The 27,981-nt window shown below is 51.3% G+C and overlaps 2 protein-coding genes across 2 annotated transcripts in view; one reads left to right on the forward strand and one right to left on the reverse strand.

The window, feature by feature from the left end:
- IQSEC2 (IQ motif and Sec7 domain ArfGEF 2) overlaps nt 1-19,469 on the forward strand; it is a 185,415-nt gene extending 165,946 nt beyond the window's left edge. Inside the window, 11 exon segments of the mRNA XM_063119176.1 lie at nt 2,328-2,489; nt 3,697-3,819; nt 7,341-7,507; nt 12,285-12,424; nt 12,512-12,637; nt 14,176-14,275; nt 14,796-14,957; nt 15,887-16,060; nt 17,300-17,349; nt 17,792-18,127; nt 18,129-19,469. Of these exon segments, the coding sequence (XP_062975246.1) occupies nt 2,328-2,489; nt 3,697-3,819; nt 7,341-7,507; nt 12,285-12,424; nt 12,512-12,637; nt 14,176-14,275; nt 14,796-14,957; nt 15,887-16,060; nt 17,300-17,349; nt 17,792-18,127; nt 18,129-18,878 (2,290 nt within the window). The 3' untranslated portion in view covers nt 18,879-19,469.
- Nucleotides 19,470-24,736: 5,267 nt separating this feature from the next.
- The window catches only part of LOC134394032 (dynamin-1-like protein), a 29,544-nt gene continuing 26,299 nt past the window's right edge, over nt 24,737-27,981 (reverse strand). The window contains exons 16-18 of the mRNA XM_063119146.1: nt 27,618-27,727; nt 26,873-27,032; nt 24,737-25,636 (exon numbers count right to left, since the gene is read on the reverse strand). Of these exons, the coding sequence (XP_062975216.1) occupies nt 25,580-25,636; nt 26,873-27,032; nt 27,618-27,727 (327 nt within the window). The 3' untranslated portion in view covers nt 24,737-25,579. The remainder of the gene's footprint in view (nt 25,637-26,872; nt 27,033-27,617; nt 27,728-27,981) is intronic.

Consider the following 27,981-nt stretch of genomic DNA (forward strand, 5'->3'; position numbering starts at 1 on the left):
AAACGTTTCCCCCCCTAAGATTAATTGCCCTGCAGGGTGGTAGTTTTGCAGCATGTGAGAAAGGGTGGGTTCATCCCTCCCTCCCCAGCTGCAATCCCCTCTTGAAAATTGCCCCCTGTATGGCAGTTAAACTGAGGAGGCAAATCCTCCATTAGCACCAATGGATATACTCAGGCTTCTTTGAAATAGATCCAGGGTAGGGTGACCATATGAAAAGGAGGACAGGGCTCCTGTATCTTTAACAGTTGCATAGAAAAGGGAATTTCAGCAGGTGTCATTTGTATGCATGCAACACCTGGTGAAATTCCCTCTTCATCACAACAGTTAAAGCTGCAGGAGCTATACTAGAGTGACCAGATTTAAAAGAGGGCAGCTTTAACTGTTGTGATGAAGAGGGGATTTCACCAAGTTCCTCATATATACAAATGACACCTGCTGAAATTTCCTTTTCAGTACAAAAGGAGCCCTGTCCTCCTTTTCATAATGGTCGCCCTCATCCAGGGCTCTTGGGAATAGAGTTGTGGCTAGTGTGCACCAGGCCTGGAGCTAGTGTGCTACGGGCCCAGGCCTACCAACATGCCTGGCCCTGGGGCATCTTGAGGATGCAGCATTTTCTTTGGCATAGCTCTCCACACACCCAAGCAGCCCCATGTATTTATTCTAAGGATTTATACACTGCTTTTCGATTTGAATGATCCCAAAGGCATCTTGTAACAGATTGTTCAGTTCAGTACAAAGCTATTAACTTGTCTCAGTGGTGGGATAACTCACTGTGGGGATGGGGTGTTACATCCTCTTCCGAGCTCTCTGATGTGTCTGCCCCACCACCACGGCAAGCAGCACGCCCAGGTTAACGTGCCCACCCCGAAGAAGGGCAGATGTAACCATTGCCTTCAGCCTGTGGCTTGCTTGATACTTGCAGGTGGGCTGTTGAATTAAGAGAGGACACAACTCCTGTTTTGGGGGCAGGGCTGCCCCCCACTTCCGCACCATCCTGGCAGTTGCTCCCATGATAATTCGCAGCACAGATAAGGCCCCTGGGGCAAACCTCTCAGAGCTTGTGTGGCTCGGGGCAGGGAGATTTCTTGCACCAGCCTTGTTTGGGCGTGTGTTTACTTGGTCATTTTTAACAACCAGCCCTTTACCCATGTCAGCCTTGGATTGGCTTTCCTGTCCAAATGGAAATCCGAAGGTGGGATTAAAATGGAGGAGAGACCGTGAAATCAGGAGTGAGCAGCACACGAGCGGCCCGGGGCCCTCCCAGCCTTTTCTGCTGGCCGCATGGAGCCCTCCGCACCACCTCCACCATGCAGCCAAATTTGCCGCCAAAGGCAAAAAAGCAGGGATTTCTCTTCAAACCCAGGCGCAGGAAGCATAAACCCTGTTGTAAAGCAGAGGTGGGCTGTATGCAGCCCTCCAGTTTGGCCCCTAAAATAAAAGGGGAACCCCACATTAAAAACACACACACTTTGCTGAAACAAACACACAAAATGGCTGCCAGAGTGGCTATGGAGTGCCAAAAGGGTAAAATTAGCTAATGCTCTGGATACCAGGGTTTGTTTGCTCCCCCCCCCCAGTTTCCCCTGCTTTTGTCACCTCTGTGTGTGTGTGGAGATGGATTTCTTTCTTTTTAAAGTTGGCTCTCTGCCCTGTGTTTTCTGCTGAAGTATCACAAACCGGGGGGGGGGGAGCAGATGCCGGGTGAAAATGGCTTCAGGCATGCGTGCATCTACAGTGGTGGTTCCCAAACTTTTTCAGGTCACCGCCCCCTTGGTTCCACAAACTCATGCCCAGTGCCCCCTACGCTACCCTATAAAAATCATTATTCAGAATAGCGGTTTTCAACGACCCACTAAGGAAGATAATAACAATAAAATTCAAACTAGTAGCAATTAATTGAATATTTATTCAAAATCCAAAGCACCTGCCTCAGGCTTGCCGAGGGAGGGAGGGGAAAGAGAGCGAACACCTCTGTTTTGCAGCCAGCGTGGCGGGGCACACCAAGCAGGGTATGTCTCTTCATTAGCATTTTGGTGCTTTTGAAACATTTCAATTCACTGTTAAAATGACTCTTTTTAAACGGTATTAATACATGTGTGGATTCTTCCCCTATATGGTTTGGGACCAAACTACCTTCTCCCATAAAGATGTCCCTGGGCTTTAAGACCTTCTGGAGAGGCGCTTCTCGGAAAAGACCACCTCGAGTGCCCCCTTGCCACCCCCTTGCCTCTTAATGCCCCCCTATGCAATCCTACCGCCCCCAAGGGGGCAGTACCGCCCACTTTGGGAACCACTGATCTACAGGCTCCTTCTCCTCCCACCGGCAGGAAACCAGAGAAGGGGATCCAATATTTGATCGAGAGGGGCTTCCTGTCGGATACACCAGTTGGCGTGGCACGCTTTATCCTGGAGCGGAAGGGGCTGAGCCGGCAGATGATTGGCGAATTCCTTGGCAATCGGCAAAAGCAATTCAACCGGGATGTACTTGAGTAAGGAGTTCTTGCATGATTCGTTTCTCCCCCACCGCCACCGTTATGGAAGCCCTGAGTTCAAATCTTAGCTTAGCTGCAAGCTCTCTGGGTGGCTTGAAGTGAGCCACTATGCTTTCGGACTTAGTCCGGCTTAATGTCACTGTCCTGCCTTACAGACTTGTTGAAAAGGTTGCTGAGATAATGTAAGTGCAGCATTTCCAGCACTTAGGAAAGTGCCGTATGAATACAAAAGTGGCATTAAGGGTGCAATCCTGACCATGTTTAGTCAGAAAGAAATGCTGGGGAATTGTAGGATGTTTTTCTGTCTAAACATTCATAGGATTGTGACCTAAATTACCATTTCCAGGCTAATGGGGACCAGAAAAGTGGTAAATCACAGAGGGTGACTAGATAAGACAAAGGTTCTGGAGAAAAGGAGGTACACTAACCGTTCTCAATTATTTTTTAAAAGATGTCCATTAGATGTGAGGCAACAAGACAAGAAACAGTGGACTTCGGCTTCATCAAAGAAGTTAGATCATACATTCAGGAGAGATTTCTGGCTTGACGGGCAGGCTATCAGGGGCATACGTTGCCTAGGGAAGCTCAAGCAGGGCATGGAAGGTTTTTTTTCCAGAATTCTACTTTGAGATGCACTCAGTTGGATTAGATCAGGGGAGAAGAACTGCTGGGTGTGTTTTGTGGTGGGTGTCTCTTTGTGAGTGAATGGTATGTATGTGTGTGTGTGTGAGAGAGAGAGAGAGATTGGGGTGAATGGAATGGATAGGGGGTGTCTGTAAATAAGGTACATGTCCGTCCATCCAGGTGAACATGGAGGGGGACACATGCCACAATATGGGTGGTCCCACCCACTGCTGGCATGTGGCCTCCAATGTGCTTGCCCAGAGGCAGTGGAGCCCTCAGGCCAAAACAGCTTCCCACCCCTAGATTGGGTAAAGCCGCACTGTTTTCTTCCAATTCTTCCAATCCTGTACTTGCACAATTGCAGAGCGGTAGTGGAGGACAGCTCCAAACATGCCCTCGTTCTCACGTGGCGTCACAGAGAAGGCATAGTGAAAGAGATCATGGGTTTACAAGTGGCAACGGGGTGTGGGAAGAGGAGGAGGAGGAGGAGGAGGAGGCCTTCAGTCCGTTGGGCCAGTGTCTCGTCCCCCTCCACCACTTGCCACCATTGGCCATTGTCCCGCCTTCTGCTGCTTTCCAGCTGTGTGGTGGACGAGATGGACTTCTCCAGCATGGACTTGGACGACGCGTTGCGGAAGTTCCAGTCTCACATCCGGGTGCAAGGCGAGGCGCAGAAAGTGGAGCGCCTCATTGAGGCCTTCAGGTATGTTGGAGGTGCAGCCATCTTTCCTTGGGGGGCGGGGAGGGGGCAACGCTTAGGCCAGAGCTATGCTGTGGAGCCAAATTCAGCCCCAGGGCCAAATGGCCTCCAGACTGGTGCTCTAGGGGCCGCAAGCGTGTGGCTCTGTCCCGGAATCCCTTTGGTGGCTTGCCCAGAGTAAGACCTTGTACTGAGATGCTACAGGGCATAATGTCGCGAAGATCATCCTGGATCGAGGCGAGTGCAAATCGTTTCTCTGCTTTGGCTTCAATTTCTATGTTGCCAGAGCACTGGCTTCGTTTCTGTTAAGACTATTCATGAGAGGAAAGGGAGAGAAACTCCTGAGTCTGAAAGGCAGGCCAAGGAAACCATCAACGCTTCGACAAGTCAAGGGGCGCTTTGCAGGCTGGCTCAGGGTACGCATTCGCTAGAGCTAGTGGGAGGCTGAAGCGAGCGTTTTGCTTGCGCAGACCCCGTCCCTCAGCATACCGGGCGTGCTGTGATTGGTCTTGCATGCGCACACATCTTCGTTTGCATATATCCTTCCCACTCGATCCATCTGCCACCGGGAACAGTGGATGGGGATATGTGCGCAGCAATGTATGGGCACATGAGCCCGAGAGAGCAGTACATCCTCACACGTCGCGGTTGTGCAAGAACAAGCGGCGCACTTTTTCATCCTGTCATGTGTGAAAATGACACACCATGGTCCAAAGCGTGACCAGGCTGCGAGTCCGCCCGAGGGAGATTTAAGGACTTGTCTCCTTTCATTTTTGACAAGTAAAATGATTACATTGCTTATGGTGCAATGTATTGATCCTTCTTTATAGCACCATGGGACTTTCTGCTGTTTTGGCTCAGCTACCCCTCTATAAAACAAATTACGGGACTGGAGAAAACATTTTAAGAGGTTGCGATTAAGAAAGCTGGCAAACTTAGAGTACCTTTGGGAATCTCTGGTGCAAACTCCCTCCCTCGCTTGCTTTAATGTAGTGCAGGGCTTCTCAGACTTCATACCCCCAAGGCCCTCTTGAGAGAGCTGAAAACGACTGAGGCCTACCAGGGAGGCAGATGGAAATGGAGTTTTGCACAGTCACCTGGCAATTACTGATGCCGTTTTATATTAATATCTAACCCCTCTTTGGAAATGGCTAAATTCTTTGCCACCGTCCTTTCCTTAGCATGGAGTTCCATAGCTGAGCTTTCTTCAAGTGAAATATAGACATTGACTCTGGAGTAGAGTGACCATGTGGAAAGGAGGACAGGGCTCCTGTATCTTCAACAGTTGTATCGAAAAGGGTATCATTTGTATGCATGCAGAACCTGATGAAATTTCCTCTTCGTCACAACAATTATCGCTGCAGGAGCCCTGCCTTCTTTTGTATCTCTATCCTAAAGTGACCAGATACAAAAGAGGGCAGGGCTCCTGCAGCTTTAACTGTAAACTGCCCAGAGAGCTTTGGCTATGGGACGGTATATAAATTTAATAAATAAATAATAAATAAATGGTTGTGATAAAGAGGGAATTTCACCTGCTGCATGCATACAAATGACACCTGATGAAATTCCTTTTTCTATACAACTGTAAAATATACAGGACACCTGTTCTCTTTTCCATATGGTCACTCTAGGTTAGTTGGGATTAGGAAAGATTCCCTCCCCTTCACTAGCACATACATACATGACACATGTGTGCACATACATACACACACACACACACACACACACACACACTGAACTTGGTGTTTCTGGCTCACTGCAGTCATCATTCTCAACCACCGTTAAGAGAACTTTTGATGCAATGTTTGAATTGACAAACCGGGGTTCGTAATTAGCAAACCAGAATCAGAAACCATTTTTCATTATTATTATTTTTAAATGTATTAACAATGTTTATTTCCATTTAAAATAAATCCCAAAGTTCAGAACAAACAAACAAAAATACCATAAAAGCACAATACAAAGTTAGCCCATGGCTGGGGGAAAAGCCAAAACGAAACAGATACGGTTTCATGGTTTGAAGTGGAGTTGCAGGCAATGGTTTGTAGAAACTCTGGGTTTGGGCCCATGTGTCAGTGGACAGCTGTTGCATAGTGGAGGATGGGAAGCTATTTCCACCCCAGGCCAGATTGTGTGACAACCTTTCTTCTAGGGGAGGTGGAGGTGGGTGGGTGGGATTCCTTCCCCTGTAGCTTGGGGCTTGGCTTGGCAGTCTTGTAGAATTCTCAGGAAAAAAGAAACGGTTTTTTAAAAAAGGAGGGAGAAGGAAGGAGCAAGGTCTTCAATTCAAACCGCAGAGTCTCAGGCAGATTAAGGACTGGAATAATAATTAGATCCCAGTCCCAATTGTTTTGGTTTTGGTTGTTTCTTGCCTGTTTGATTTTACGTTGCTCCCCCCCCCCCCCCGTTTTGTACGAGTGGATACATGCGTGTGAAGATGTTCTGTAAGGAAAGGAGACTAAAACACAAGCATGTTTGTGGGGACCGTGTTCTATTTATTGTAAAATGGGGGGGGGGGGGGAAATGCTCGAGAATTTGCTTTCTGTGAAGTATTTTCTCTCTGCATTTGGTACACCGCGACCTAAATTGACCTAAATTGGGTGAGTCAACCTCTGGGGGACTAGGTTTTGGGCAAAGAATTGGACCCAAGTGTACACAGCCCCGGGACCCTTTCCAGTCCCAATTCTCACACAGCAAATGAAGGGTTTTGTCTACGTAATTGGCCCTACCTTGACTCAAGTTGTAGTGGTCGCCTCAGGATGGAATTAAGAGTGTGAAAGAGGTGTCCGGTTGCAAACCAGGGGCACAGCCCGCTAACAAACTCTGCCCAAGCCACATTAAAGAGACATTTTTGGTGGCTTATGCCTTACATGTAATTAGTGAGAGGTAGGTTATCTTTTAAATTTTCCACCTAGGCAGCAAAAGTACCATGAGCTGTTCCTGGCCTCCTCTTGTGTCTGTTGAGTTATGGCTTAAAAGCTGATTAGTTATGGCACAGACTGGGATTCTGGCACATAACCTTTTTGTATTAAGTCTCTGTCTGGGCCTCCAGAGACTAGCAGAGGATGCAGCGGTTCTCAGCCAAGAGACAGCAAAGACATGAATGAAGGCAAAGATTCTTGTAGGTTAAAACAAACTTTTTTACTGGCAAATACATATAATTTAGTTATGGCCGTACAGATACAAATACTTACAAACGGTCAGTCAATACAGCAACATAAGCAGCTACTGATGAACATGCAAAACACATTTACTTTTATAGACAACCTGTACAATGATGCAACCCCTTGCAACCCTTAATTGAAGACAGTCACTTAGACAATTATTCAATTATGACACTCAATGTCCAGGTGTAGAGTTGACCTTTAAGTTTCTGGTGAGTCCTCTGTTCTTCCAGATCCTCAGCAATTAACAAAGCAATGGAAAACATAACCAAGATCCATTCCAGGATCCAACAGTGTCTTTGTCCCTTGCTTTGACTGTTGCCCTTCTCTTGGTCCTGACTTCCACTCCATTTGCTCCAGCCAGCGATACTGTGTCTGCAACGCCCCATTGGTGCGCCAGTTCCGAAACCCGGACACCATCTTCATCCTGGCTTTCGCCATCATCCTGCTTAACACCGACATGTACAGCCCCAGCGTCAAGGCGGAGAGGAAGATGAAACTAGACGACTTCATCAAGAACTTGCGGGGTGAGTAAGAATATTTTTTCTTTTTCTTTTTCATGTCTCTGGATTCAAAGGATCTTGGCTGTCAGTGACTCTTCATTTTGGCTCCCCGAGACAAAATTGGTGGGACTCAGAACCCCTGATACCCACCACTGTATATTTGGTTAAGCGCAGAGTACACATAACCCTGGCTATGGAAAGACTGAGACTGTCGGAATCTAAGACGCTGCCCTTGAGGCGTTCACTCGCTCTCCTCTCTTCCGGCTTGGTTCCTGACAGTGATGGGTAGCAGACCTTCTCCCCACTTCCTCTTTAAAACAGGAAGGACGCACTCCCTGAGTTCGAATGCATCTTATTAGTGTGCTGTGTAGTGTTTTAAGGCATGGAAAATTAAGACAAATGTAAAGCCCCCTTTTAAAACATGTAAACAAGCCATCAGAGAGGAGAAAAACATCAATTTTAATGAGAAATAAAAGTTACGGTATAGATAGGGGAAAAGCATATTTGCAATCAAAGACAGCAACAGAAAGGAGACAGGGGAGAAAGAACATGGCAAGAAAGTCTATCCATTCACAATAACCATTCCCAACACCATAAGGAAAGGAAAGGAAAAGATTCAACACTCCGATTTCAAATATATCCATTCATATAAGTAGTAATAGATAGATAGTGTCATGTCTAACCCTACTGCTCCTGTTTTGGGAGAAGATGTTTCAGGTAATCAATCAGAATCAGATTCAGAACTAGAAGACGCAGCGCCAGACACCAGCCAGCCTGTACTGGTGGAGGAGGAAGCTCTCATGGGCGATACCCCAGCTGGAAGTCAGCCCTCTCCAGAGCTTATCTCCTCAAGGCCAAATCCTACCAACAAGCCAACTGATGCAAGGAAGCTGAAACACGCAGTGCAGAAGGAAGGTGTGAGAAGGTCAGTTAGATTACACCAGAACCTGCCTTTGCACCAGGCGCTCTGAAGTTATGGGCATTTGAGAAGTGACTTCCTATTCTTCTTGAACAGACAATTGTCTTGCTTAGTTTGCATAGTTTTGCCTAGGGGGACGTTTCCAAGAGGTTAGACTCTATTCAGGTAGAAGAGACTTTGTTGCTTAATAAAAGCTTTGTGGATTACTTAGCAAGCCTCTGGTTTGCCTCCCATCGAAAGCAGGAGTGTTCTGAGAAACACTACAGAAAGATAGATAGAAAGATAGATCTTCAAGATTCAGATCAGTCAGCTTCTGACTCTGTAAATCTGCTTGTTATATCCCAGCAGAGATAGAAATAATAGTTCCAATAACAAGCACATAAAATTCTGTTGACACCCTCTTTCCTTGTCATTAAAGAAAGAGAGCTTCGGCTATGGGGCAGTATATAAATGTAGTAGTAGTAGTAGTAGTAGTAGTAGTAGTAATAATAATAATAATAATATCAACCCTGCTTGCTTGGGAGAGGTGGGTACCCTCACAAACCATCTGAGCCCAATGCTGATCTGATTGCCAAGATCTCGTGGGTTGTAAGATGTCATTTTCTCAGGAGTTAAAGCTCTGTTCATATGTCGATCTCACATAAACCATGCTTTTAAACTTTATTCATTTATTTATTACATTTTGTATATTAATATTAATAATAATAATTTGTTACCCGCCTCTCCCTCTGGATCGAGGTGGGGTACAACACAATTAAAAACAACATAAAATACATAAAACTAATTCAAACGTTTAAAACCAGCACACCATTAAAAGCAGCACACCATTAAAAAAAGCATCTTAAAATTCTGCAGGGTAGGCCTGCCAGAAGAGATCAGTCTTTATGGCTTTCTTAAATTCTGGAAGACTGTTAAGTTGGCGAATCTCTCCCGGCAAGCTGTTCCACAAACTGGGAGTGGCAGAAGAAAAGGTCCTCTGGGTAATAGTGGCCAGCCTTGTTTTCATTGGCTGGAGTAAATTCTTCCCAGAGGACCTGAGTGTGTGGGGAAGATTGTACGGGAGAAGGCGATCCCGCAGGTAGCCTGGGCCCAAACCATGTAGGGCTTTAAAGGTGATAACCAACACTTTATACTTCGCCCAGAAACTAATTGGCAGCCAGTGAAGAGATTTTAAGACTGGTGTGATGTGGTCACCCCTAGGTGTACCGGTGACCAGCCTGGCTGCCATATTTTGAATTAGTTGAAGTTTCCGGACTAGGCACAAAGGTAGCCCTATGTAGAGCACATTGCAGAAGTCGAGCCTCGAAGTTACCAGCACATGCACAACTGTCTTTAGGTCTTCCGACTCTAGGAAGGAGTGCAGCTGGCGTATCAGCCGAAGCTGATAGTAGGCACTCCTGGACGTCGCATCTATCTGGGCTGTCATTTGGAGCGACGGATCCAGAAGCACCCCTCAAGCTGGGAACACAGTCTTTCAGAGGGAGTATAACTCCATCCAGAACTGGTTGACACACCTCCAAACCCAGGTTGCGGCCTTTGACAGCAAGCACCTGCCCAATAACTGAAGATCTCTAGGCAGTTCACAACAATTTAAACCATAAAACACAACATGATAATTTATTTATTTAATTAGATTTATATACCGCCCCACAGCCAAAGCTCTCTGGGCGGTTTACAACAATTAAAAATGGTAAACATTAAAAGTATACAAAATTTAAAAACCATCAAAAACATAAAAAAAACCAGTATAAAAACAACAGTATCCAACAGCCGTATCCATAAAACACAATATAAAAGTTCAAAATTACAGTATAAAATCACAACCAAAATTCCCAGACTTAATTTTGTACGTCAGTTTTAGAATTCTATCAGGGAGCCTTCATTAACTCACCAAAGCGGTCCTAGATCTTGAGGGCAGCTAATTTTTCAGAGAATTGAAGGCCATTTGAAAGAGTGATCGTTGCTCATGAGGAATCAGCTTTTTATATTGTTTCAGAAACCTTCCAGATCTGTTTTGACTAGAGGTAGCAAAAGAAACATGCGTGTACATCACGGGTGGGCAACTTGTCCCTTTCCATGTGTTTTGGCCTACAACTCCCATCAGCCCTAGCTAGCATAGCTCTGGTTGGGGGTGGGGGCATGAGAGTTGTAGGTCCAAACCTCTGGAAGGCCACAAGTTGCCCACCCATGGTGTTCACCACTTTCAAAGCTTGAAAATAATTGTCGTATCTCGAGCCAAGTTGGTTGAGTGGAAATGTTTGGCATTCTAGAGACAAGACCTAACCATTCGCATGTTGGGACTTCTGAGAGGCACACACATAAAGCAACCAGATGTCTGTTGTAGTTTAAATCTGCATCTGTGTTCTCTTGGATTGTCACTGACCCGGGCTAGTAGAGGGGGCAAATAGCTATCGTTTGGGTGCTGCACTAAGACTAAGGCTGCAATCATTCGGAATTGCAGCCGGAAACTTCAACTGGTGCAAAACAGGGCAGCAAGGTTATTAACAGGGACTGGCCGGCGAGATCACATTACGCCAGTCCTTTTACAACTTCATTGGCTGCCAGTCCAGGTCCGGGCCCAATTCAAAGTGCTGGTATTAACATTTAAAGCCCTAAACGGTTTGGGGCCAGGTTATCTGAAGGAACGCCTCCTCCCATATGTACCTACCCGGACCTTAAGATCATCTACAGGGGCCCTTCTCCGTGAGCCCCTGCCAAAGGAAGTGAGGCAGGTGGCTACTAGGAGGAGGGCTTTCTCCGCTGTGGCACCCCGGTTGTGGAACGAGCTCCCCAGAGAGGTCCGCCTGGCGCCTACACTGTACTGCTTTCGTCGCCAGCTGAAGACCTTTTTATTCACTCAGTATTTTAACACTTAATTTTAACTTAAATTTAAATTTTACTGTTTTAACTCTGTATTTTAATCCTATATCAACTTTGCTGTGTGGTTTTATCCTGGTTGCGCTTTTTATACTGTATTTCGTAATTGTGTTTTAACCTGTTGGGTGTTTTACTGTGGTTTTAATTTTTGTGAACCGCCCAGAGAGCTTCGGCTATTGGGCGGTATAAAAATGTAATAAATAAATAAATAAATAAATCATTCATGCTGAAGAAGAGCTTACCCTCACAGATCTCTACTTTCCATAACCAGCAGTTATGGAATCTAGTGGCCCACAAAGATTGCTGGACCTTCTGGGAAGGCACCCGTATAATTTCTTGGCGTTGTACGGTTCCTAGTACTCTGTTGATTCTGGAAAAAGGTTTGTATATTATCCTAGAGAGACTTTTTAATGGAAAAATACTTGCCCCACCCCCCCGGATATTGGTGAGATTTCTTACAGAATCCAGAAACGTGATTCAGATTTCACTTCATTCCAGGGTTGGGCAACTTCGGGAGATCCAGGGGGGATTCCCCCCCCAAAAAAACCCCTCCCCCCGGTAGGCTGCACCACCCCTACCACATGGGTGTCGAAAATGGGAAGGGGGGATGTTTTTTTAATGGTGTCTGGAGCTGCTTGACAGCACCAAAACCGCCCAAATTAACTATGGATGCCATTTTGTTTAGAATAATAATGATGGGGGTCCCCCTAAATTTCACAGGATACAGGGGGCTGTGGGGGCTTCATTCAGCCCACGGGCTACATGGTGCCCACCTCTGCCTCAGCCACTTACTCACTAGGTGGTGTTAAGAAGGTAATTATTTCCCTCCTCCGACTTCAGTATGGGGTTCATAATATTGGCTTGCCTTGCAGGACTCTTATAAGGACTAACCGAGAATAATCTTTGAAGACTAAAGCTCTGCTGTCGTTACTGCTTTCTAGACAGACGATCTGGTGACTTCCCCCTTTTCTCTCTCTCTCTCTCTCTCTCTGATTTCTTTGCCAGGGGTGGATAACGGCGAGGATATTCCCCGAGATCTACTGGTAGGGATTTATCAGCGGATCCAGAGCCGGGAGCTGCGTACCAATGATGACCACGTGTCTCAGGTCCAAGCAGTTGAGCGCATGATTGTGGGCAAAAAGCCGGTGAGTGGCAATGCGTTGTGGCCTGCTCAGGGTTTGCCTTCTGCCTGGTCCCATTCCCACCATTTTCTTCCTGTCTGCCCCACCCAGGTACTCTCCCTGCCCCACAGGCGCCTGGTTTGCTGCTGCCAGCTCTACGAAGTCCCTGACCCCAACCGGCCCCAGAGGCTTGGGCTACACCAGAGAGAGGTCTTCCTCTTCAACGACCTGTTAGTGGTAAGGACGGGCAAGGGAAGGGAGCCAAGGCACCTGGGAGTGAGAGACCCCTGTTTGTTTTGACCACAACCGGCTGTGTTACCTTGCGCCGGTTTTGACGTGCCCAACTGAACGACAGACAGCAGGCTTGGTTAGCCTCGGCACGAAGCAAAACTCCACTGCGTTCTTTGAGAGCAGCCGTTGCGGTTAAACGGTGTCCTTTAACCTGCCCGCCTCCTCCTAGTATTATCTCGGAGCGTGGCTGATGTCCCATGGCCACTATCCTGAGAGATGGGTTATCTCTGTCCCCTGGTTCTTGAAGGTGATTTGTTGTCCAGAGCATTTTCAAAAATTAAAACCAGACAGTGATTGAAGCAACAGACTCAGTGGTGGGGAAATGGAAGCATATGAATAAAACTATGAAAAATGAAACGCCAGTTTGAAAGTCATTTGATTAGTGGGAACATGAATAAGTATATGATGCCTTTCCCCCATTTTGAGGACAAAAAAATTAACGTTTATGGGCCAGGATTCCTGGATTGTATTTGCGAGACGTACATGCAGGTGACGTGATACCAAGGCTAGGCCTGGTGGGGTGCTTGCTGAGGGCGCACAGCTCAGAAGGAGCCCACTGACAAGGAACTCCCTGGAGTTCCTCCTCCTCCTCCTCCTCCTCCTCCTCACTATTGCAACCTGCTTGTTTACCTGCCTCCTGCTCTGACCCAGCCCACAGTGGTAGTTGTGAAAAGAGGGAGCAGTAAGAGCCCCTGGCTGCTTGCTCACTGGCTCCCTGTCTGTCAAGCAAGCAAGTAGTAGTAATGAGGAGGAAAGGGAGGGGGCGGGGAGCAAGAGCAGCTGGTGACAATGGCGGTGAGAAGGCAGACTCCCTGAGGGAGGGAGGGAGGCCCCCCCCCCCCCGTTGAGGGCGCCTTGCCCAAGGGCCCTCAGAAACCTGGACCAGGCCTGGCTGACAGTGGTGCTGGGAGTGGAGATGGGCAGAGGCCCACACCTGGGAGGATGGGGGACCAGCAGGGCACAGCATCATTTGTCCTGATCTACCTGCTAGTCAGGTAAGGCGCTCCTCAGAAGGCCTGCTGGCCCACATTGCACTCTGCGCCCATAGGGAAGAGTTGTGTGGGCAGGGGGAGTCACGTGGTTCCTCTCTGTGGCAATTCCCCCCCCCTCCCCTGGGAGCTCATAACAACTGATGTGAGAAGGAACCCTGTCCTTTGCCCGATCCATGTGGGCCCTTGCTGCAAATGCTACTAGAACATCCGGGCACATGGCGGAAGCAGGTCCCGTCCTAGTTTAAGGATGTACAAATACACGGTCCGTTGTTGTCTGTAATGTGATGCTTTGGACCTAACACAGGAGTGAAGGAGGTCTTCACTTGTAGCTGAGGCTTCTCCAGCTCAGGAAAGGAGCACGGCCCAGCTGCCTCGGTGCAAGGAGCTCTGGGCCCTCTGCTCAGTTCCAGGAGCGAAGGCCCAGCGGTTCACCCACTGCTCTTTCTCTCCCCTTCATTGCCCTCCCCCCACCTTGCCCCCAACCATGTTTAGGTGACAAAGATATTCCAGAAGAAGAAGATCCTTGTGACCTACAGCTTCCGCCAAAGCTTCCCTCTCGTGGAGATGCAGCTGCAGCTCTTTCAGAATTCCTGTGAGTTCCCCTGCCGTGGGTCCCACTGCAGAGGCAGCAGCCGGCCTGGGGTTGCCCCCTGCCAGGGTCAGGCCCCTGGGCCTCGACCAGAGGGATATGCTATCGCAGTCTCCTCCAACCTGATGCCCTCCAGTTCTTTCGGACTACAACTCCCAGCATTCCTGGCTGTTGGGCATGCTGGCTGGGGCTGATGAGAGTTGAAGTCCAACATATCCGGAAGGCAACAGGTTGGGGAAAGCTCCCCCCTCCATATTAATCCACACGGATGTTGCACCTTCGGCCCCCATAACAACTGTATAGTCCCATCCGGCTTCCTCTCAAGTCCCTTTCCGCTCTGGCGTTAGCCCATCCCACTACTGGCTCTGGCTCCCGCCCATCGGATCTTTACTCGGAGCCATCCTGGTGGCCTCCCTCAGAGCCCACCCCCCTCCCAAAGCCCTGGCCCCCCGTGCTGATTGCCCGCCCTGCCTGAATGGGAGCGGGGCCCCAGTCACCCAGCGTCTGACTCTCTCCCTCCCAGATTACCAGTTTGGGATTAAGCTGCTCTCGGCGGTTCCTGGTGGGGAGAGGAAAGTCCTGATCATCTTCAATGCCCCCAGCCTGCAGGATCGGCTGCGCTTTACCAGCGACCTGCGGGAATCCATTGCTGAAGTGCAAGAGATGGAGAAATACCGCGTGGAATGTGAGTGAGATCAGTGGTTCTAGTCCCCATTGCTATGGAAAGGCATTTGAAAATGGGTGAGTGTTGGGAAGCTCAGCGGCGAACTGGGGGCCATTCATAGAATCATAGAATAGCAGAGCTGGAAGGGGCCTACAAGGCCATCGAGTCCTACCCCCTGCTCAATGCAGGAATCCACCCTACAGCATCCCTGACAGATGGTTGTCCAGCTGCCTCTTGAATGACTCCAGTGTGGGAGAGCCCACCACCTCCCTAGGGAACTGGTTCCATTGTACTGCTCTAACAGTCAGGAAGCTTTTCCTGATGTCCAGCCGGAAGCTGGCTTCCTGTAACTTGAGCCCATTAGAATCATAGAATAGCAGAGTTGGAAGGGGCCCACAAGGCCATCGAGCCCAACTCCCTGCTCAATGCAGGAATCCACCCTACAGCATCCCTGACAGATGCTTGTCCAGCTGCCTCTTCAATGCCTCTAGTGTGGGAGAGCCCACAACCTCCCTAGGTAACTGATTCCACCGTCGCACTGCTCTAACAGTCAGGAAGTTTTTCCTGATGTCCAGCCGGAATCTGGCTTCCTTTAACTTGAGCCCGTTATTCCGTGTCCTGCACTCTGGGAGGATCGAGAAGAGATCCTGGCCCTCCTCTGTGGGACAACCTTTTAAGTATTTGAAGAGTGCTCTCATGTCTCCCCTCAATCATTGACAAGGACTCCGGTGACCAGAGGAGTGGAGTGTTTATGCCCCCGAGAGCAACACGTTCCCACATTTTAGCCCCCACCCCCACCCGGTTGCAAATGTTTGTGCCGTTTGTTGATTAGTTCCAAACGCAGCTTTGGTGTAAACTACCTGGCAGGGCCCTTTTCTATGAATTGGGGCTGAGGGGCACCAAGCTGAAGCCCCTCAGTGTGTCTGTCTTTCCTTCCTCCCCCTCCACAGCGGAGCTAGAGAAGCAGAAAGGGGTGATGCGCCCCAACGCCTCCCCCTCCTCTGGGCCCAAGGACACCGTGAACGGGACCCTGACGCGCAGCAGCCTGGAGGACGCCTACACGGTGGGCGAAGGGCTGAAGAGAAGCGCCCTCAGCAGCTCCCTCCGCGACCTCTCCGATGCTGGTGAGGGGCGGGGGGTCTGGACCTTGGGTTCCTTCCACGGCTCCAGGAGGAGAGCGCCCGGGAGGCTCAGGGCTGGGATGAAGATCAGGAAGGAACCCGAATTTCTCGATTGGTGCTGATGAAAAGCTAGCTGGCATGCCGGGGGGGGGGGGGGGGAATCCACTGGAACTGGTCGGGAGCCTTCTGCCAGTTGAGGCCTTCCCAGGCCCGCTGGGCAGGCTCCAATAGGGGCCCTAGCAGATGACTTCACCAGCCCCACCTTGCACAAGAGGCCCTCTGCATATGCACCTGGTGACGCTGACTGGGCTCCATTCTCTGGATTCCCCAATGGAAACCAGTTTACATTGAGCTTTTTCTCATCTGTACCGATTCAGGCATATGGGGGTGGAGGTTTCTGACTTTGAATGCTATCTTAGGAAGAAGACAAATCCCTGCATGTAGAAAAATAAGGAGAGGGGGGCAGGGGTCTAGACTGAAACCATCTTCGTGGCTTGCTAGGTTTCTCCTTGCAGGGAGGTTTTGCATTCAAAGATGGGACACCCACCGCCACCTATAAGCTGGAGCAATGCAGCTTTAGTCCTAAAAAAAATATCCAGTTCTACTGAATCATGGTTTGGCTTTAGTTTCACTCCAGAAATCGATCCATCTCTAGAATGTAATGGTTGTGGCTTCTTCTACTGGCTGAAAGAAAGCTTAAGGTCTGGATAATGTGTGTTCTCCCGCCCGGATCACGACTAAAGAGTATGGACCCGCCAGGATTTGGCTTTCAGGAGTTGATCGGCTTATGGGGGGGGGGGGTGTCGAGCGGGGGGCTGCTATTTGCTGGTGGGTGGGTGGATCTCCCCCTCTCATTATACGGTGCCAACTTTGTGTGAGAAAGAAAAGCAAGCATGTTCTGAGCCTCGGGAGGGGTGGAAATTTGAAAGGAAGAGCCAGAAGATGGCAGACCCCAACCCAGAGAATTGAATATTAGCTGATGAGACTTTGCTTTGTTTGGGTATTGAACGTGATGTCTGCAGTGCATCAGACCGAAGTAGAACGGGCGAGACGCTCTCTCTGTTTTCCCTCTGTCTTCTGCTCACTCTGCCTCTGCTCTGCTGCTCTGCTTTATGGGATTGGGGGGAGGGTCCCCCTTGCTGCCCACCCCCACCCCCACCCCCCAATCAAATTTGGAGTGTTGGCTAAAAGGGACGGAGGGGGGGGGGCGTTCAGGTCTCGCTAACCCCTGCTCTGTTGCAGGCAAGCGGGGCCGCCGTAACAGCGTGGGATCCTTGGACAGCACAATTGAAGTAAGTGGGCTGGAGGTGTTTTGGCCGGGGGGGGGGGGAGGAGGAATGCAGACGGGGCTCCCCCACGCCTTCCACGCTCTCTGCCTCGCCGTCTCTCTGTCCTTCTCTCTTTTCTTTTGTGTCTGCCTCCTTCCCCAAGCAGAGGGGGAGACAGCAGAGGGCCAAAGGACGTGGGAGACGGTCGCCCTTCCCAGCATGCATTACTCTTAGCTAAGGCCAGTCCTCCTTCTGGGAGGCAGAAACCGCACCCTTCTCTGAGCCAGGCTAAGGGGAGTCTGAGCCCCGTAGGCGCAGGGGGACAATGGAAGCCAATGGTCTAATGCCCCATCTGTTCTCTCTCTCTCTCTCTCTGTGTCTCCTTCTCTCTCTGTCTCTCTTTTCCCGTTCCCCCTTTCTTTCTTTCTCACTTTCTCTCCCCCTCACCCCACCCCCTCCGCCCTAGGGGTCCATTATTAGCAGCCCACGGCCCCACCAGCGAGTGCCGCCACCGCCCCCTCCGGAGGAGTACAAGCCCCAGCCTCGCCCCCCCTCAAACTCGTCGTCTTTCCTGGGCTCCCTCTTTGGCAGCAAGCGCGGGAGGGGCCCCTTCCAGACACCGCCCGGCCAGGCCTCGGCCTCCTCCTCCTCGGCGTCTTCGTCCCACCACCACCTCCCGCAGCAGCAGCACCACCCTCACCACGGCCACCCGCCTCTCCCCGACGGCAGCCAGTCCAAGCTGCAGGCCCTCCACGCCCAGTACTGCCACGGCCCCGCTGCCCCGCCACCGCCACCCGCCCTACCCTCAGCAGCCCCCGCCCCCGCCCCAGCCGGCCCCGCCACCGCCCCCGCTGGCCCTGCCCTCCAACCCGCTGCCGCCTCAGGCCCAGCGCTACCACCACTCCCAGCAGCCCCCTCTCTCGGCCCCTCCGCAGAAGCAGGCCGTCCCGGCCTTCCCCACCCCACAGCCCCACCACCACTACACCCTGGGCCGGCCCAGCCAGCAGAAGCGCGCCCTGCAGATGGCCACGGCCGCCTCCCAGCATCCCCCCTTCCTCCACGGGCGCCAGCCCACCTCGCCCCTGCCCCTCTACAGCCCCGCCCCGCAGCACGCCCTGGCCCACACCTACCCTCAGCAGCTGCATCAGCCCGGGGGGGTGGGCGGCCTTGGCCTTGGGGGGCAGCACACCCTGCACCGGCAGCAGCCCCCAAAGCACTTTATCTTCAGCCACCACCCTGCCCAGCTCCTGCAGCGGCCCCCTCCTCCGCCGGGCGTGGGGCCGTATCCCGTGCACCACGGCCACCCTCCTCCTCCGCACCACGGGCAGCCTCCCATGCCCCCGCCTCACTCCCCCATCCCCCCTCACCCTTCTTACCCCCCTCTCCCCCCTCCGTCGCCTCACACTCCCCTCAGCCCCCACTCCCCGGCCGCTCCCACCTCCCCGCTGCCCCAGCACATCCCCATGCACCAGGGGGGCCCTCAAGCCATGCCCCCTCAGGGGCCCCCCAACCCCAAACAGAAGCCGGTCAACAGAATCAGCACCGTCGTGTGAGGAAGGCCACCAGAACGGGGTGGATGGGTATAAATATATAAATAACAGAGCTCTGGTGGCCGGGGGGGGGGGGGCTCCCCCGTCCCAGTGGTGGGGAGGGGTGGAGATCAGGAAGGCGTCTAGACTTTTGGGGCATTCCCCTTCCTCCTCCCCACTCCACACCCCGTCCCTCTTTTTCCTAGGATCAGAGCTGAGAGAGGCCGGCCGGCCCTCCGAGCCTCGGGAAGGAAGAGATCTGGACCGGCAACCCCGCTCGTGGCCTGAGGGTGGCGCCGGCTTCACACTCGGGCCGTTGCTGCTAGGGGCTCAGCACCTCTTCCCCTCTTCCCTGCTGATCATCTTCGTCTCCTCCTCCTCTTCCTCCTCCCCCCCCCCACTTTCTGCTTAGGAAATGGCGGGGGGTGTGTCTGCGGACAGTGCGCTAATTTTGCAGAGAGGGGCTTTGTGAAACGCGTGAGGGGCAAGGGAGGGCAGAACCTCGTTCTAGAATTCCCCACGTTGACTTTTTTCCTACATGGGGCGCGAGAAAGAGAGGAGTCCGCTGCAGTTGTGCAGCCCTTTGAGCCTGCCTTCCAGATGTGCTGGACTCCCAGCCAGGGATTTGCAGCCCAGCACGTCCAGAAGGTACCAGGTTAGGGGGAAGCGCCTTGCATGCCTAGTTTACACAAATGGAGGAGGTAAAACGGTTCCTGAATTGTACCATTTCCGCACCGTTAGTGGTGATGGGAAAGCGTTGACTGGGGTGGAGGGTTGATTCCTGAAGTAGATCGGTCCAGAGACGATTTTACCACTCCCATCTGCTGCTGTTTGGGCAGAGCAAGGTCTGCGTGCTTGTGCCATGGGGAAGTTTCGAATGGGCAGAGCAAGGCGGGGCCCGGACCTTGCACTTCCGTGCTCTTGTTCTCTCTCCCCGCAAGACAGTAAGGCCAACAAGACTCGCGGAAAAGTTGGGGTGGTGGTGGTGGAAACGCGCAGGCTTCTTTACCTCTTGGGGTCTGCCTGTGCCAGACGTGTGTTTGCCCACCAGCTCAAAATGACGGTGCCCCTGCCTCTCTGAACTGTTCTCCAAGGAGCAGGTCACACACACCCCCGGCTGTCGCTCACGTGTCTTGTTTTCATAGCAGCTGCCCATTGATCAGAGCTGCCCAAAGAGTGCCGCTTTCTGCTGGGGAGGATGGCCGCAGGGGAAGGGTGACCCTATGGAAAGGAGGACAGGGCTCCTGTATCTTTAACAGTGGCATAGAAAAGGGAGTTTCAGCAGGTGTCCTATGTATGCATGTGGCACCTGGCGAACTTCCCTCTTCATCACAATAGTTTAAGCTGGAGGAGCCCTGCCCAATTTTGTATCTGGTCAAGAGGTCAGGGCTCCTGCAGCTTTAACTGTTGTGATGAAGATGGAATTTCACCAGGTGCTGCACGCATACAAAGGACACCTGCTGGAATTCCTTCTTCATCACAACTGTTAAAACATACAGGACCCCCTTGTCCTCCTTTCCATAGGGTCATCCCACACAGGAGAACCTCTTGCTTTTTTCTCCTTTATGCAAAAGAATTTTATAATTTGACCATTTCTTAAATTGCTCGTTTTTAATAGCAGCTCCTGCCCGTGAACTCTCTCGCCTTCAAGTAGCGAACGGCTGAGGCAGATGTTGGGAATAGAGCAGGAGCTGAAATTGTGGGTTCCTTCTAGTCCAGCCTTGCTCAACCAGGTGTCCTCCAGATGTGTTGGGGCTATAACCTGCAGCATCCTCCACCCAGCTGTCGTCCAAGGGCTTTGGAGGGCACCCGGTTGGGCATGGCTGATCTAGACAAAGAATTCCAATTGTGGCCTGAGGGTGGCGCCAGTTTCACACTTGGGCTTCGATGCCAAGCGAGGCTGAACAAGCTTTGGGACCCCACTGAACTCCGGGGTGTCTAAAGCTGCTGCCTGAGTCCCCGTTCTCACAACCAGTAGCAACCTGGGGACCGTTTCTCGGTGGCTGCTTTCAGGCCACGCTCTGATAAGCATTGGAATGACCGAGATGGGGCCCAGCGGTCCATTGCAGGCAGAGCAGCCGGGCCGTTGGCCCATCCCCGTGGCTGCAGGATTGATTGCTTACAGAAGAAGTGGCTCCTGCCCCACGCCCCGTCACTGACCCCCACTGGGCTGTGGCTCATCGGCCCTAGACTTGTCGCCTCCAAGCGGCAGCTCTTGGAGCTGCCTCTGGTGTGATCAGCTCCCCGCCCCCGCCCCCAGTGCTCAGTGCACTCTGTCCGTGCTCAAAAGCACCCTTTCCCTTACAGCCTCGCTAATTGCAGGACAGAGCCTCGCTGATTCAGTTTCTAGGGCCGAGCCCTGCAGCCTCCTGATTCATATGGTGTTTGGGAATGGAGTCGTTCTCGGCTGTTCAGACAGGGGCAAAAGTGGCTACGAACACAGAACATTTTGCCCCAGTCCAGGTATTTCTCGGTCCCTTTGCGTGATGGGGAGGTGCGTGCCCTCAGTCACCCTCCGCAGGTATGTGTGTTGCAGGTATGCGAAGATCACACAGCCGCCTGCAGCCTCTCCCCCCCCCCCCGCCCTTACTGCCAAGCAGCTGCAAAGGGGCTGGCGAAGCGGCAGGAGCGAGGTGCGTGACCCTTCCCTTGCCTCCCACTTTCTGCCTGCAATCGCCCCGCCCCGCCTCCTTTCCTCAACATGGTTCTCCTGTAGCAAGGGCAAGCAGTGGTGTGGAGAGGGCTTCACGGGCAAAGCAGCAAGCAAGGAAAGGGTTAAGCAACCCCCCACCTCCCCCAATGTTTTGGCCTTTACCCCCTGCCAGAAGTCACGCTGGCCCCAGGATTGGCTTCATCGTGGGTTTCTTGGAAATGCTAGGGTGCCAGGAATCCTTGCCAGGTAGCTTTTGGCACGATGGCTGTGCTGGTGGGCCTGATGCGCCCCTTCCCCCCGGTGCTCCTGGTTGTGTCTACGTTGCCCCCATAACGCCCAGGGCGCGGTTTCACCAAGGCAGGGCATCTGCAGGCAGATCCCTTGCTTTGAAACAAAAGGCAGCATGCGCATGCGCACGCAAGCAAGCTCTGTGGCCCTGTGTGCTCAGGCGCTGTGCCTGTGCGGGTTTGCTCCCTTGAAGCCCTGTTCCACGATTTCTCCCACTAGAGGATAGTTTCTCTTCTTGCAAACACGTCACCTCTGCCTGTCCTCTGCACCGAAGACATCCTGCCTGGCCTTGTCCCTTAGACGGGAGATGCTCCCTGCCCCTTTGAGGAGGGGAAGAGGAGGAGGAGGAGGAGGAGGGCCCTCCTGTTTCATTTGCACAGGATTTGTGAGTTGCTGCTGTTTACATTAAAGGAAGGAACCAGGGGTGGGGGTGCGGGGAAGGGGCGGGTCATGAATATTTCTGAGAAATCCGGGACACGGGGGAGGGCCGGGGTCTTGCCCGCTCCGTTCTTACTTATTAAGGGCTATTCTCACTCACTCCCTCTCCCCACCCCTACTGAGGGGTTTGCACTGAATACATTTAAAAAAAGGGGGGGTGCTCTGTTCCCTGGCCTTGTATGAACCCCCTCCCCACTCGATTCGGGATGGGGGGAAAGAGGAGCGCAGGGTAGGATAGGACGCTTGCCTCTCACCCAAATTGCTCTGTCGCCCTCTCAGTGCGCCTCTCTCTGGCGATAGGGGAGAGGCGGCAGAGCCCCTTCCCCATTGGTTCCTTGGGAGCGTAGATGCACTTTAACCCCTGCTCCCCTGTCCCAAGCCCGGCCTATGGGGCCCACCCAGGCCTGCCCTTCCTTCCCGAAAGGTGTTACCTTGGCCTGCCACCCACCCCTCTCTCGTCCGGGAGGGTTAGAGCCACGAGACGGGGCCGCCTCGATTCTGTTGCTGTGGCTTTGAGCAAAGGCAGATGGAGACTGGCTAACGGTGGCCAGAGCTTGGTTTTAACAAAATAAATAAGAAAAGGTGGTCTGAGTTTACAGTGCCTGCTCGTATATTTCTAAGGAGAAGCTATGGGTTTTGGATGAGAGAAATTATTTTAATGCTTCCTCAAATGTTCCGGTGTGGTTTCCTAAACGTCAGGTGGAGGAAGCAGCCTGTTTTTCCTCGATTAAAATGAAAGGCCCGCCCAGAGCAGTGAATCGTGCCCAAATGCCGTAGGGGGTTCCCCTTCCGAAAGCGGCGTTTCGTCGTGTGTTTCCGTCTTGGCTGTGGCCGGGTGCCGAGAGGTCAGGATGGCACGGCCCCCAAGGCAGCAACAGCAGGAGCCGGGTTTATTTTAAAGCCAGCCTTCCGCCCTCCGAGGTGTTGGGATGCAGCTCCCATCATCCCTGGCCAGCACGGTCATGATGGGGTTTGTAATCCCAACACCTTCGCAGGGCGCCAGTGTGGGGAAGACTGTTTTAATCTATTTTTTTACTGTGCCCTAGGAATGATTGCTCCAAAGAGATCAGGCTGAGTGAGAGAGGCAGGATTCCCGGCCTCTAGGTCGTGGCGGGAGGGGGAGAAGGGTAAAAGAGGACCAGTTAGTGGAGGGCTTCAGGAGGCTGCTGGGTCCACTGACGCTCAGCCCAGAGTCAAAGCGCCATGCCGCTTTCCCCGCCACTAACTGATCACACTCCAGAGCCTTGAGGGGAACCCAGGAGTCCTGCCTGTCGGTGGTGGCTTAGGCCTTGCTGTAGCGGCTCCCACTTCCCCCCTGCAAAGTCCTGGGCTTCTCCCCGCCCTCCCTTCATAGCCCATGTCAGGTCTTCCCACCCTGTGCCCCACCCCCCAGCATGCACTTTCTCCCCTACCCTGCACTGCATTTCCTGTGTCGGGTTTGTTGCTGTACAGAGATTCCTATGTATATACTATATATTATAAATATCAGCCTCTACGAGGGAGGGGGTGGCCTCCAGCCCATGTGTTTTCTGCAGCATGGGCCTCTCCTCACCCCCTTCTCCCAGAGCTCATGGTTGGAAGACTCCAAACTGACTGTATTTTTTGGTTCCTCACCTTCCCCTCCACCCCCTCACCTCTGGCCCACTTTGTACATAAGAAACTGTATATTTGATGCTTCATAAATTGACCAAATGTCCTCGCTGTGTGAAGAAGTGGTGTCTTGTGTGTTATTCACCAACTTTATTGGGTATCTGCGAGGGAAGCGGGAGAAGTATTATGCTCCAGCAGTGTCTTCTCTTTCAGTACACCAGCAACAGTGCTCCTTTGAGGTGGGAAGACGCCCTGCTGTTTCAGACTGTAGGGCGAGAAGCTCGCATGTTTGAACACTCTCCTCCATATCAATAAATAAGTCATCCTTGTACATAGAACAGTAAGGTGTTGGTGAGGCGGCTACGCTAGAACCCTCTTCCCTGGCGTGCTCTCTCTCTCTCTCTTATGCGTAAAGTGTTTTTCTTGCTCACGAGACCCTGCCAGAAGAAGCAAGGGGCTGGCTTTCTCCATACCCCCAGCATCTTTAGTATACCGTAAGGAAGAGCAGGATGCTAGAGTGCAAACTACCGCTAAAGAAAAGAAAAGGAACCTCTCGTGCAAGCACTGAGTCATTACTGACTCCTGGAGGGACGCCAGCTTTCGCTGACGTTTTCTTGGCAGGCCTAACAGCGGGGTGGTTTGCCGTTGCCTTCCCCGGCCGTTATTACCTTTCCCCCAGCTAGCTGGGTACTCATTTTACCGACCTCGGAAGGATGGAAGGCTGAGTCGAGCCGAGCCGGCTGCCTGAAACCAGCTTCCGCTGGGATCGAACTCAGGCCGTGGGGAGAGTTTCAGCTGCAGAAACTGCTGCTTTACCGCTCTGCGCCACACGAGGCTCATACCGCTAAAGAAATCCTGCCGAAAACCCCAACCCTTCTCAAAACATACCAAAAAAAAACCATGCACACATCTATAACGTCACACACATTTATTTCATGAAATTGGCAGGCCAAGCCTGGCTCCTGCATGGCTCAGAGGTGCATGCAGACTTGGGGACTGTTCGGCTCCCACCTCCCACTGGCATGCAGGACGGGTGGAGCCACCACAGAAGAGGCACTATTGCACATGACTGCTGGATAAGGAGGTGAGAGAGGAGATGTGCTTCAGGCTAAGATCCAGCATTATCCACTCCTGCGCTGTAGCTGCCCCCACTTGGGTAGCCTTTTCCCTATCCAAGGCTACTCTGCCCATTTTTTCGTACAGCCAGTCTTCCTTCATCCACCTGTAGGGCAATAATGCACAGAGAGACATTCAGCTGCAAGCTAACGTATTCACCTAGGGCTTGGCCGGACGCACATGGACAAATGACTTCACATCTTACTTTTTACTAAGAGCAGCAAGATCTGGGGAGAACAGAGAGCCAGGAGCTAGGCCAAAAGCTGCCACGAATAAAAAGACTGGTCCCAAGTCAACAACTACCCAAAGAATACAGCAGTGGAGAAAACCGTTTAAATTGTGACAGACTAGCGAAGTTGGAAATACATGGGAGAGCGATGAGGTCGTGGAGGAAAGCTGGGTTTCAGTTTAGTCCAGGGGTGTCGGCTCCAAAATGTTTGCAAAGGCCAGGCCAGCATAACGGAATATGGCCATCTTGCCGTGTGCTGGAGCTTCGGCTGGCCAAGGCCACAACCCCTCTCCTTCCTCCCAACGGGAAAACCACACCCCAGATTCAGGTGGGCTTCATAAATGAATGAATGCGTGGCTCTGGGTGAGTGGTATTCTGTGACAAGGAGTATTCCAGAGTTTTGCTTGCACCTCACCAGAGCTGAGTTTCACGGATCTCTGAGATAGTTTGGCTGGCTTTCTGCAGTGCCTGAAGAAGAACGAGACCATAAGCACAACAGACTATTAAAAAACAGCTTCATTAAAATGCAGTAGAGAGAGCAACAAAAGAATTGAAAGATACACATTTAGCAAACCGGACTCATATTATCTAAACTTCTTTATGGTTTAAAATTTTGTAAATCAGTTTTAAATTTCAGTGTTTTAATTTGTAAATCGCCCAGAGAGCTTTGGCTATGGGATTGGGGTGGTATATAAATGTAAATTATTATTAATAATAATAATGTTATTATTAACATTATTAATGTTATTAACATAATGTCATTATGTTAATATTATTAATTAATAATAATAATGAATCTAGAGAGGTTTTAAACCGGTTTTTGAATACAAAGAGAAGATTGTGTCTGGCAAGCCATTTTGAGGAAAAATTTCCAGAGAGGCCACTTACCCCTGAGGAAAAGATTAGGATCGATTCAGGATCTGCCTTCCATTGGAAGATGCCTCAGCCTGATTTGATCCCCTCTTCCTCACCTTCCAATTCCCAGCATCACGGCTCACCCTGTTCAGGAGGGTGCCCTGGCACTAACATCTTCACGGGGGCTGCCATTGGGAGAAGAGTACAGGGAAGTACCACTCTTGCTAGCAGCACAGTTAACACGCACTTAGTTCTGGATTCAAACCTGGATCAGGTGACAGTGAGACATGGAACAAGCCTCTTGAATCCATGCCTCTTCTGCATTGGAAGGTTAAACGGCACCTTAAGTGGTACCTGCATGGGATCTGGTAAGTAACTACTGCAGTTTTTAATATTTGGAGGGAAACTTAACAGAAAACCAATATCTCTTGCCGCTGAGCCAGAGAGAGGAAGCTTTCTCACTCCAGTATCACAACCCATAGATAAAATTCCCAAGTGCCCTTGCCTAGAGACGGCGGGAAATTGACTGGGATTGCATGGTAATATGTGATTATCCAGATTTGCACCTTGCAGAACCAAATGCAGATCCATACACAATTTGCAGTCAGAAATCCACACATTTCCAAATGTGAGGCACATTTTGGGGGGTAAAAATGCATTTAGAAACGTGCGCGCATTAGTAAAAATCAGAAGTAAAAAAAATACGTAGAGTAGAAAAATACAAAAGCACATAGAAATTTCTGTGAAGGGGGAAAGGGCTCATTTGGAACGGGACAGGGCGAATCAGGGTGGAAAACGGAACCTGGCCGAGATTGCGTGCAAAACCGCCCCCCGCCTGCCCTCCGTTACCTTGACCATGTTGGCAGCCTCGTTGCGTTGCTGAGCCATGTCCTCGGATTCGGTAAGTAGCATATCTAGGAGCTGAGGCTTGTACAACTGGCCCACAAGTTCACTCTGAAGATGGTCTTTGACATAGTTCACCAAAAAGTGCATCACTGTTTTGGGGACACTGCAGGCGGGGGTGGGGGGAGACCACAGGGGAGTTTTTAGAAGACCAGTTAAGTTCTTGAAGGGGATGTGAGGCTCAGACAGTGAAGTTCCCAGGCTCCAGTTCCCCTCCCACCACAGCTCTTGCTAAAGTTGCAACTATGCCCCCCCCCCGTTGTTAAAAGGCCTAAGGACATCTACAAAATTCCCTGCAGCCTTGCCCCAAACATCTTGAGCTACAGACCAAAGAAAGGTTGCATGATTTGCTGGCTGCAGTGTTCACTTCAGTAATGCAGAACATTTTGGCAGTATCAAAGGGCAGCATAAATAAATGGGAAATGTATACATGATAGGAGCAAGCCAGGACAAAACTTCCCTATGAGTCAGAATGTTTATTTCCCCCCCCCCCCCCCCACACACTGATTTTCAAGAAATCTACAAGCACATCTCAAGGGAGAGGAGCCGGATCGTGCTCTCGCCCGGCCCTGTTCATGCTGCTTTGTGCAACCCACACAGACATCCCGTGGGGAAGTACCATAAGCCAGATGCATTGCACATCTGGTCCAGGTGCCCATCCTACACACACACACACACCAAACTTCGTTACCTGTCCTGGATGCTTTTGCGCACAATGAGAAAGTAGGACTTGATCAAGCGCCGGATGACCTCACAGTCTCGCTGTTCACGCTGGCTCAGCTTCCGTGCAGCTGGCATGGGCTAGGGAGAGAGTACCAGGCTCCAGAGCCAGCAGCGTGGCTGGTGGAGCAGCTATCCACATTCCTGCACTCTTGGCTCAAAGTGGAGACAGGGGCCTATTCTCCCCCCATGCTATAATCCACGCCCGGCAGTGGGACTCCTCCTTCATGCAAGTGCAAACTAAAGCTGCAGTTCCGCCAACAGGCTGCTTAGGCCAATATAAATCAGTTAACCTGGGGGCCAGGATGAAGAGTTTCTACAAGCTCCTACTCTCT

Source organism: Elgaria multicarinata, chromosome 3 (genome assembly GCF_023053635.1).
Source record: "Elgaria multicarinata webbii isolate HBS135686 ecotype San Diego chromosome 3, rElgMul1.1.pri, whole genome shotgun sequence".
NCBI classification, from domain to species: Eukaryota; Metazoa; Chordata; class Lepidosauria; order Squamata; family Anguidae; genus Elgaria; species Elgaria multicarinata.